This window comes from Blennius ocellaris, assembly GCF_963422515.1.
Source record: "Blennius ocellaris genome assembly, chromosome: 2".
Taxonomy (NCBI): Eukaryota; Metazoa; Chordata; class Actinopteri; order Blenniiformes; family Blenniidae; genus Blennius; species Blennius ocellaris.
The window spans coordinates 24,002,321-24,014,026 of NC_137651.1; the positions used below are offsets into that span (position 1 = coordinate 24,002,321).

At 42.1% G+C, this 11,706-nt stretch overlaps 1 protein-coding gene across 1 annotated transcript; it reads left to right on the plus strand.

The window, feature by feature from the left end:
• Positions 1-5,545: 5,545 nt before the first annotated feature.
• LOC308140863 (galactose-3-O-sulfotransferase 2-like) lies at positions 5,546-8,208 on the plus strand (the record flags this gene model as incomplete). Its single annotated transcript, XM_080510814.1, has 3 exons — positions 5,546-5,669; positions 6,578-7,195; positions 8,170-8,208. The coding sequence occupies exons 1-3, from the start codon at positions 5,649-5,651 to the stop codon at positions 8,206-8,208; spliced, it is 678 nt and encodes a 225-aa protein (XP_080366940.1). The 5' UTR covers positions 5,546-5,648.
• Positions 8,209-11,706: the final 3,498 nt, after the last annotated feature.

Consider the following 11,706-nt stretch of genomic DNA (forward strand, 5'->3'; position numbering starts at 1 on the left):
ACCCACACGGCACACCTGACCCGCTCCTATTTTCCACCCGCAGCCACTCACAATCCAACGGTGCATTCACAGAACAACAAAACAATCGGAACCATCAGAACATCATTAATAGACAATAAACTCACAACTATATTACAACTGCAGAATATTACACTGCCCCCCCTTACTGAATCCCTCGCCCCGAGGGATCACACAAAAAGTTTCTGAGATACCCGGGGGGGTCTTGTCAGTCTCTGGGGTCTCCTGGAAGGGGGCACCCTGGGCTGTATCTGCGGTCCTGCAGCACCCTGTGGCTGAGCAGCAGGTGGGCTTAGGGTTGGGGGGGATTGTGGGGGATTAGAAGGGGAAACAGTCCATGGTTCTGGTGTTGTGGCTGCTCTGTCTCTCCGGGGGGGTTTTGCCAGGGGTACCGGTCGCTGGATTGGGCGTGCATCGCCTCTGTACGGTACCAGCCTGTCTCTGTGGAGGGCCAGTTGCAGGAGTCAAGACAATAATTTTTCTTTGTTTGTGTTTATCTTAGTTATATCTTAATGTTTGTATAAATAAAAGTAAATAAAATGTAATCAAATTGAATAACATTTAATAAAATTAAAAAAAATAAAATGAATGGGTTGTTGTATAGAATAATATAAATCTGCGTCCTCCAGAGATGTCCTGTCGTATCGCCTCTTCGAACCCTTTTAAACTATCTCTTTTTTTAAATCAAGACTCTCCAACATATGATTGCATTCATATTTTACCTGATAATAACACAAGTCTGTGAATTCCACTGTTTGTTCAAATGCAAGTCTCAGCAACTAGACTGCCTCGCCCATCTGGTACATTCAAGCTATTGTCTCTTAATGAGATGAGATGAAACTCGTCTTTTAAAACTGAATAGATCACACAAACCTGACAGAGGCAGGTTTAACTAGTAAAAGTGGTATGACGCCTTACAGAAAGACGTCGATTCCACCCACATATTTTTAGATACATGATCCCAGTGGAACTAATGGATACATGAACTCAAAGGGAAGTAGGGAGGATAATGCATATCATTGTTGGAGTTACCACGACAAACCCAACGCTGCCAATCACATCATAATCATTCATATTCTTAATGCTTCAAGAGTCTCAACCTGCTTTTACATGATCCTCGTGTTCAACCATTCATTCATGTGTCATTCACACAGCAAGGACACTTCAACATACGGAAACCTCGACTGTAAACCTACACACCACACACAGAGAATCTGGGCTTACCTGTAATACCACCTTACACTTTAGCACCTCAGGGTAAATTGCCCACACTCAAAACTAACAAGACCACAAGCAGTCTGGTACACCTGCAGATCAGGTAGACGAGAGCAGGAGTCTGCAGACTGGTAGACCTGGAGCTGAATCTGGGGGTCTTGATAGGAAGATGTCTGTTCTGGATCAAGTCACCGCTGCATCTTTGTGAGTCCATTTATCTTACGTCCATCTGATTTGTGATGAATTTGGTTCATCAGCTCTTCTACATATTGTTGGAATATGTTGTCCGTTTAATAATCACACACACATAATATGTAAAGACTGTAGTTATAATCTATTTTTACGTACAATTGGCAACACCTTCCTCACTTTGGTCTGACAAAATTAATGCAAAATCAATTATTTATTAAAAAGAAAATGAACAAAGAGTCAATGTAACTGTACAACTATACACACCCCTAAAAGAATCACACATATTAAGATTAAGACAAAAGCTGCATTTCCACCATGTCCACATGATCCAAAACAATCTTTTTTCTGTCCGGCATTCTCAAACACTGCGTCTGCAGCGCCACCTGGAGCATGGAGTCTGTCGTCGTTGCGATTATTAAGCGACAGTGTGGAGTTGCGTTCTTCAGTTTGTGTACTTTAGAAATAAAGGTGGATTGGAGAAAAAACAACACTTTGAATTATTAGGCAGCAGTAAACAATGGTGAAAAGATGAAGTAGAGATGTTTGAGTCGAGACTGAATCTGATGATCAAAAGTTACATTTGCCTGTTTTTGGTCAGTTTTACGCTACTTTGGAGGAGATTCAACTGGTTAATGATGTGCAAAAACAGGTAATTGACTTCGATCATGCGTACGACACTCCTGTCCTGAAGTGCAGCGTCCATCCATCCATCCATTTTCTGCCGCTTATCCGGGGCCGGGTCGCGGAGGCAGCAGTCTGAGCAGAGTTGCCCGGACTTCCCTTACCCCAGACACTTCCTCCAGCTCTTCCGGTGGCACCCCAAGGCGTTCCCAGGCCAGCCGAGAGACATAGTCCCTCCAGCGTGTCCTGGGTCTGCCCGAGGCCTCCGACCGGAGGGACATGCCCGGAACACCTCCCGAGGGAGGCGTCCGGGGGGCATCCGAAACAGGTGCCCGAGCCACCTCAGCTGGCTCCTCTCGATGTGGAGGAGCAGCGGCTCTACTCCGAGCTCCTCCCTGGTGACTGAGCTCCTCACCCTAGGGTGACTGAGCTCCTCCCCTCCTCTAAGGGTGACGCCCAGACACCCTACGGAGGAAGCTCATTTCAGCCGCTTGTATCCGGGATCTCGTTCTTTCGGTCATGACCCATAGTTCATGACCATAGGTGAGGGTGAAGTGCAGCGTGTTATTGAAAATAATGCACACTATGATTCACTGTTTGAGGCTTGTTAGCTGGAGACTGGCGATGCATCACGTGGCTGTTTATCCTCCCACACGTTCAGAAACCACTCTAAAGATTGTGTTTTTGTTTTTTTGTTGTCATTTTTATTTTAAATGTTAGGAGATGTCGGCTGCGATGGCGTCGCACTGTGGTCGTCCTCCTCATCTTGCTGGTGGTCGGCATCACCTTCCAACCTTTCAGGTGACGTCGTATCACTGTTATTAAACTTTCCTGCTCCATTATGGCGACGATTTTACAGCTTTTAATCAGTCAGTCAGTCAGTCTCCCATAGTCCATTACGGCTGTGAGCATCATGGGTCTGCAGCAGATTAAAAATCTCCCCCTTGCTTTCGGCAACTCCTCTCAGACACACTCAACACAGACACTTTTTGCATTTCATAAATAAATAAAATGCTCATGCAGTGACTGGTGGCAAGTAAGTCTGTCTGTCAGAGTACAGTCTGTGTAAGTTTCTTTGTTGAACTGAAATACAGAAACAAAGAAACAAACAAATAAATAAATAAACACATACATACATAAATAAATATTGTATAATGTATATATGTATAATATATATTTTCTACATATACATTATACAACAACAACAACAACAACAACAATATGATTCTACTTTAGGACCTTGGTGCACAAAAATCCACTAAATGCATCCGTAGTAAAGGTATATACTGGTATTTCCATGATGTTTCCAATAAAGACAAACAGACAATCTCCTGCATTTTGGTCTTTATAAAATATTCCAAAAGACAAGAGGTCATTTTTCTCAACTGGTCGGCTCAACCTTTTGACCCTGTTGCTCTCATGCTTCTCTACCAAGCCTCTCCGAGAGAGCGCTTCTGGACAGCTGGTAGTTGAATGCCTTTGGCTCCTTTGTATTTGGGGGTGGGGCTTAGTGAACGGTCGATTAGGGCCCACGATAAGTCCCGCTCCCTTCTGCAGGGTGGCAGCTTCGAGTTGATGATGATCTGGAGACCCTGGAGAAGTTTGTGGTGACGATGTATGACGGGTTGGGTCTGGTCCAGAATTCCTGTCAAACTTTTAATGTTTGATTTTCAAGCTCTTGGGGGACTTGTTCAAATTAATTTCTTATTATTTTATCTGAGCTTTTAATATTATGGGACCACAAAAGAGCCCTGAGGTCATCTGACCAGTGGCCACGATCAAAATACAAACATTAGGCTGACCCGCCATTCGCTGTATCCCCAGCTCTGGAACAAACTCCCCCTTCATGTTCACCATTGTACATCGGCCTCTTTATATCAAGATTCAAAACCTTTCTGCTCAAGACAGCTTTTAGCTTAAGTGGTATGGTGATAGTTCATCTTGTTTTTTCACATTTTATTCACTATATATATATATATATATATATATATATATATATATAGTGCTGTTTTGCTTATTTTTGCAGATTCTTTGTTCATTTGATTGCTGTCTCCTATTCAAGCAACTGTGTTGCAATGAAGTTGTGAAGCACTTTGGATACTCTCTGGGCTGTTGAAAGGGCTACATCAGTACATTTTCATTGATTAATTGATATTCAGCTCTGCTGCTCATCTCACAAATGCATATTCTTGCAAATGTGGTAACATTTTTACAAGACAAGTAAATATGCTTTTCAACAGTATAAAATGTATTGTTAAGAAGCACTGGTAAAACGAAGAATACATTTACCAACATAAATGCCTTTGCTTTTCGAGCTTTATGTACTGTTGTGATGAAACACTTCAACTCACACAACCAGGAAGTCACAGTCACGTACTCCTGATGGCCTAAACAATTATTTGGCTCTCAGAAAAAACAAAAAATGTACTTGATAGACTTTTCTGTGAACATAGCGTTTATTATATGTGATTATGTATGTGTGAGTATTGTTGGAATTCGTACCTGTGTTCCCCTGAATTCCTGCGTGTTCGTTTGATCCAGGAGAGGCAGAAAGAGAGCGTCAATTTCTTCAATAATGTATTTAATAATCACACAAACAAAAGATTACAAAAATGCATATCAGATTATACAATGCTACAAAATTCCATATATCAGAGATTACATTATACGAGCTCGGACTGTTCTTCCTTGCAGACCCAAGTATATAGGCTGGGTCTACAGTGAAGAAGGGCCCCGCTGCAACGCGTGGTTCATATTTATACATTTGCATATGACACCTCAACCTCACATTGGTCAGTTCCTCGTGATGTATGCGTTGCTATGGTGAAGTTGCTATTCCTTTGTCTCCAAAACTGCTTCAAACTGGTTCTTCTCAGAGCTTGACGTTCCGTGGGACCAAAGTGACCTCTGACCTCTTATCTGTTCCAATCTTCCCTTGACCATGTTTTTGCAAATTGGAGCGTTGAGGAGACATCGCCAACCAACTTGGAATGTCCCTGAACATGAATTTATAGCTTTGTTATTCCCAACTTTAGCAGTGGGAGAAATCCCAGCTGTGTAGAAAGACAAGTGAATACAATGTGTTCAGTTGTCCCACAGAAATCAAATGTTTAACTTGTATATTCCTTCAGTATGTATGTATTAATGTATTGATTAATTTATTTATGTATTTATACTTTTACAGTGCCCATTTGAACCTTTTGGCCCTCAATGGGAAAGCTGCAGTGAATAACTTCTGGACAAATGACGACACCAAAGAGCCTCAGAATGACGGTCCAATTCAGGGGCTCCAGCAGCAAGACGGCTTATTGGAGGTCAAAAGTCAAAATGAGCGCGCTGGAAAGCTGTTTAATCATAAGCTTCTGGGAGGAGGGGAAAAGAACGTCAGAAAATCCTGCCACCCAAAATCTCACATTGTTTATCTGAAGACACACAAAACGGGGAGCAGCACTGTCCAAAACATCCTGTTCCGGTATGGTGACACCAGGGGGTTGACCTTCGCCTTGCCCCGAGATGGACTCAGTCTGTGTTACCCAGGATATTTTAAAACAGATTGTGTCAAAAAGAACGGCCTGACTCATTTTGACATTCTATGCAGCCACATGAGGTTAAGAAAGTCTGAGGTGAGCTTCTTCACGAAATTATTCTCAATTAACTTTTGTTGTTGTCGTGAGTGTTTGACTGTGAATTACTAGTTCAGATTGTGTGTCAGTGTAAACATCACTGTTGTGCTCCTCAGTAAAAGTCAGTAATTGATTAGTTAGTATTGATTTCCTTTTAAAATAGAGGCGGTGACAATACTATTTCATATGAATTAAAACAAGAAGTTTCCTCCGAATGTTGTATTGAAGCCACGCCCCCTCACACCAGCCACGCCCCCTCATGCCAGCCACTCCCCCTCAAACCAGCCACGCCCCCTCAAACCAGCCACATGTCCATGAAGTGGCATTTTAACTTTTCAACTGCACAACTTAGTTCTTGCTTCATCTGTTTTCAGGGGGAAAAAAACATTTAGCTGAACTGTTTCGAAGATTGACCCCCACCACCCTGCAGATAAAACTAATTTCGGCCGCTCGTATCCCAGATCTCATTCTTTTGGTCATGACCCAAAGTTCACAGGTGAATGTGGGGATGTAGACCGGCAGGTATATAGAGAGTTTTGCTTTATTGCTCAGCTCTCTCTTCCCCACAACGGTCCAGTACAATGACTCCTTTACTGCCATAGATCTGAGGGTCACTCGATCACACGAGTCTTTCTGCCATGACAAGGCCACAGTCCAGGAAGAGATAGAAAAAAAAGCAAACTGCTTGAATATAAGGCAGGGATGTTTTGAAACATGAAAATATATATATGTGTGTGTGAATTTGCTTACTAAACACTATCATGAGCCACTGTGGTAAAGTGTTTTGCCGAAGGCACAACCATCAGTAAGACCCTGGAACAGTAGTATCATGTATTTGATGTATGTATGACTCATAGTGTTTTTATTTTTTTATGCATTAATCTTTGTTACTTTATGTTTTGCTCCAGGTGGAGAAACTGATGCCCAAAGATTCCTTCTACTTTTCTATTCTGAGACATCCTGTGTCTATGATGGAGTCTACTTTTACGTTCTTCAGGAACCTGAGAATCTTCAGCAGGTTCAAATCCTTGGATGACTTCCTCGACAATGGCCAAGATAACAGATCATTGACACACAACCATGGTCACAACCCTCTTGCTTTTGACCTCGGCTATGACAACACTGCCACAGCTGACACCTCAGGCCTGGAGACAATAGTTAACAAAGTGATTGCTGGCATAGAAAAGGACTTCCACCTGATTCTTCTCACTGACTACTTTGATGAGTCCATGATCTTGCTCAAGCACGCCCTCTGCTGGTCCCTGGATGATGTTGTTTCCTTTAAGGTCAACAGTCGTGCTAACGAAAGTCTTACGTCTGTTTCAATGACAACCGCTGAGAAAATCAAGAGATGGAACATTTTAGACTGGAGGATTTATCAACACTTTAACACCACCTTCTGGAACAAAGTGAGAAGTCTGGTTGGGGAAGAGGAGATGAAGCTTGAAGTTTCTCAACTGAAGGAACTACAAGCCAAGTTATCAAACACCTGCTTGGAAGGTGGACAGGCTGTCAATGCAATGGAGGTAAAAGAGAGGATGGCGGAGCCTCTCCGTCGTAAAACAGTGGTCCTTCAAGGTTATAACCTCAATCCCAACTTAGACATTCAAACCAAAGAAAAATGCCAAAGAATGATAATGTCAGCACCACAGTACAAACAACTTTTGTATAAAAAGCAGTTTGAAAAAACACAAGTGAAGTAAAAGTCTACAAGTTTTTCTTCAATTTCGAAGTGAAGAAAAAAAATCAATAAACATGCAACAGCAAACAGATATTAACAATTTACTAGTGCTATCAATTGATTAAAAAAAACTATAATTAATTTCACAATCTTCTGTAATTAATTGCGATTGTTCAAACTTTTTCAACTTAAGACAAGCTAGTAATAAAAATCTTTTTATGGAAAATGAATTAATGTAGACTTAACACATGTATAAGTATATTTTGTATACTTATATACAAGCATGTTCAAATGCTTGCTTCTGGTTTTGGGTGAACACTGTTTCTCTCCAAGTTAAGCAAAAACAAACCCAAGAATATCCACAAAGAGAGATAATATAACAAAACCCAGACTAAACGTTAGTGTGCAGGTCCAACACTTTGATATTCCTAGGAATAAAATTGTGAATTCAATGACATGAATTAAGTTGCAATAATATAATTAATACAATACTAATACAAAAAGAAACCACTCACACACACTCTCAACAGGGGGAACGAGAGAAACGCCACACGTGTGTGCGCACATACAAGAACATAGACACGAGACGCAGAGAAGGAGAGAGAGACAGAGAGAGAGAGAGAAGGAGGATAAATTAATAATTTACCCACAAGTTTGTAGTAATTCCTCCAGCTTTAGCAGTTTGGTGGCTCCTGCTGTTCAGCTGCAAAACAACGACTTTCACTGCCTCAAACGAGCCTTAAGGCAACTTTTTAAAAGTGCAACTTTCTGTGTAATAATGTGTCTCCCATCATTACGAGGTATTGTGCTGCTCTGCAGCCGGGTGGCTCCGTGCTGCTGCACCTGTTGCTCACCTGACAAAAGGTTGGAGAGTTAAAATGCAAACAAACAAAAAAAAATACAACCCAAAGGAACCTGTAAGTAAACAAAACTATAATTCTTTTTAACGAGTGAAACGTTTTAAATTAATCGCCACAATTAACGTGTTCATTTTGACAGCAATAGAAGTTACTCCTCGTCATCCAGAGCAAATTAGTCGAACTATTGCTGTGACTGTTGTGATTTCAGCCTGAACACCAATTATGTTTCTTGATTATGATTTCTTATCTCATAAGGAGCGGTTATGTTGGATTTTGGTGGTTTGGCTATCCATAATGATAATGGAAGATAGTTATCAATTATTTTATTCTATTAAGAATGGAATCTATGAAAAAAAAAAACTTCGCCCAACTAAGATCGTCTGAGTTCATTTGTGCCTAGACTTCCCACGTTTCTGCTGGTGTTTTGTGTTAGTGTTTCTTTTTATCCTGAACTTTTTCTTTCACTTTGTCCTGCCTTTTAGTCGACCACCTTTTTGCTCAGTTTGTTCAGAACCTTTTGGTTTTATGTTTTTTTTACCGAACTAAAGAGTTTTTGAACTTTCATCTTTGAGTCCAAGTCTGTATTTGGGTTCTGTAATTGAATTGTGACACTGGGAAACACGTCCACTGATGAACGGAATAAATGTAAAATATTCCATGCGAGAAATTTTTTTTTGCCTGTTGCCTGTAAGCATTGTATTTGTTTTCTAAATAATTTTCAAAATGTGTTCGTAATTGTACTTGAAATATTGTTCAATTCCCCCTTGGTTTGGTATTTTACACACACACACACACACACACACACACACACACACACACACACACACACACACACACACACACACACACACACACACACACACACACACACACACACACACACACACACACAGAGGTCCACCTGCAGATCAGGACAGACCAGGGGTCCGTTTCACGAAGCAGGTTTAAGGATTACCCCAGGTTATTGAACACCGAGTTGAGGGAAATGCGGGATTTTCCGTTTCACAAAGGGAGGTAACTCAAACCGGAGGAAGCGGGGTAACTCAAACCTGTTTCACGAAGCGGTGTAACGTCAACTCCCGGTCAGTTACCGGGGCAACAGACGCCCTAGAACTAACCTGGTCGGGAGCAGGTTTTTGTCAGTGAACACGGAGTTTTGCTCTGGCTCCGCCCCCTTTCCAACGGACACGGGATTTCATTTCCTCATTCAGCGGGGGAGTTTTGGCGAAACAGTTCTGCAGTGCCTTATTCCCGAGGCAAATTACACGTCAACTTTATTCCCTCAATATGGAATGTGCTTTTGATAATGATCCGATTGATGAAGGCGCAGCATTACTTCGCCGAGAATTTAATATTCGCATCATCAGACCGCGCATAGATGTACTGGCATTTGCAGACACCTTCCTTTTTGAGCGGTACCGTTTTACTGCAGAGACCATTATGCACATCCACAGTTTAATCGCTCTGTACATTAGCAACATCACCAGCCGGAGCCTTGCCCTGACGTCATAGCAGATATTGTGTGTTGCGCTGAGTTTCCTCGCAAATGGCAGAGCTGTCAGAGACACCATATGCCATCATCACTTCGGGGTCTGACCACCACCACCACCACCAAATAAAGACATGATGCACAATTAATTTGGTCTTTTTTAATTCCTACAAATACAAGAGCTAGTTTAGTTAATGTAGTTAGTAGTTAGCATAATTCACCTGGGACTGTACACCCACCCTTAACTTGTGCTCCAGTAGTTCAATTTACACATCTGCATTTCCTTAGCAGTGTTTTCCATCTTCTGGAGCAGGTGGAGTCTATAGATCTGTTTTACAGATAACTGGGAGGACATAAGGAGGACATTCAAATATTACAGTTGGACATGAATTCCACAGAATGAACCTCTGGTGTTTACTGAATATCTGTCTCACTGTCAGTCCTTGCAGTGGATGTTGAGGTACCCTCCTGCTGCTGCCCAGCCATGCCCTGTTAAAAATAATGTGTCAATACTTCAGTGTAGACAAAATATCCCTCTTTATTCCACCACAATGTTTCAGAAATGTAAACAGGATGAGAACTATCATACCTCTATAGGCCTTTGTGGATCCTCCTCTGTAAAGGCAGCAGACAGGGTTTCCTCGTACTCTTCATCCTAGATGAATATGTTTCATTATATTTAAACTACCATTTTGCAAGATCTTTGGAGTGTTGCCTACTTACAAGGTATGTTGTGGCATGAGGGGGTCCAGCAGGCAGAGAGCACCATCACAATCTGTTGGGTGACAACAAAAAAAGACATGATGGGGAAATAAAGATGAACAAAAGGAGGCATAAAGAGATATATAGGCCTCGGCATATTATATATTAGGAAGGAAGTGGTATCTTGAGGGGTGAGCTCTGAAGAGGAGCTCCTCCAGGGATTCCCTCAGCCACTGGCCTCCCAACATTCTGGCTTAGGGCTCCTCTGCCTCTATTAAAGGTGGAGGTGCTGGGCCACCACCCGTTTTACAGGCATCTGCCTTCTTTCTGTTGGCTGAGTAAAGTCTGTCTTAGTTTAGCCTTAATTATTTGACAGCACATGATATGGGTGAGAAGACATTTATGTGTTTGAAAACAGCATTATGTTGGGAATAAAACACCTGCACAGTCAAATGGCCACTTGATATTTACTGTACAATGTCACACATGATCGAAATTACGTTAAGAAATGTATTGATTAACAATTAAATTGGCAGCGGTCTTACCCGATTGGACAATGTTTTTATATTTCACTTTCAGCTGCTGCCAAGAGCGCTTCTCCCCCGCGGAATTGCACCCAAACGAAATAAATTAATAAGCTACCATCAAGCAGTATTCCCTTGCAATAATGTTGCGATGACAAAGACGTTTGAACTTACGCATTCACTTGAGCAGCAATCTTCTTCCACGCCGCCTCCCTCTCTTTAGCAGCCGCTGCGCTGTTGCATTTTTTTTTGAATACGTTCATATTCGCCATATGATCGGATCAATACTTCCTGCTCCACTGGCGTCAAAAACTCCGCCCTCCGCGTCTCAGTTGTCATGGTGACTCGTTGAATCGGGGCTCCATTGATGCGGTCTTTTTAGAGTCGTGGTGCACGCGCTTGACTCTAGGTGAAACTACTCCGAGTTCATCAAACTGATCAAAATCCGGCGTCGTGAAACCGAAAACTCCGCGTTCTCGATCTCAGTGTAACTCAATTCAGAGCTCGGTGTTAAGCCCATGGCTTCTTAAACCTGCTTCGTGAAACGGACCCCAGACCAGGAGTCTGCAGACTGGAGAACCTGGAGCTGAATCTGGAGTCTCGACAGGAAGATGTCTGGTCTGGATCAAGTCACCTCTGCAGCTTCGTGAGTCCATTTATCATCAGCCCATCAATATTTATCTAACGTTGCGTTCAATCATTGCCTTCTATTAAAAGTCTCTTGGACAGTAAATCAGTTAAAGGGTCTTCAACTCTTCTTTATGTAGGAATTTGATGTCTG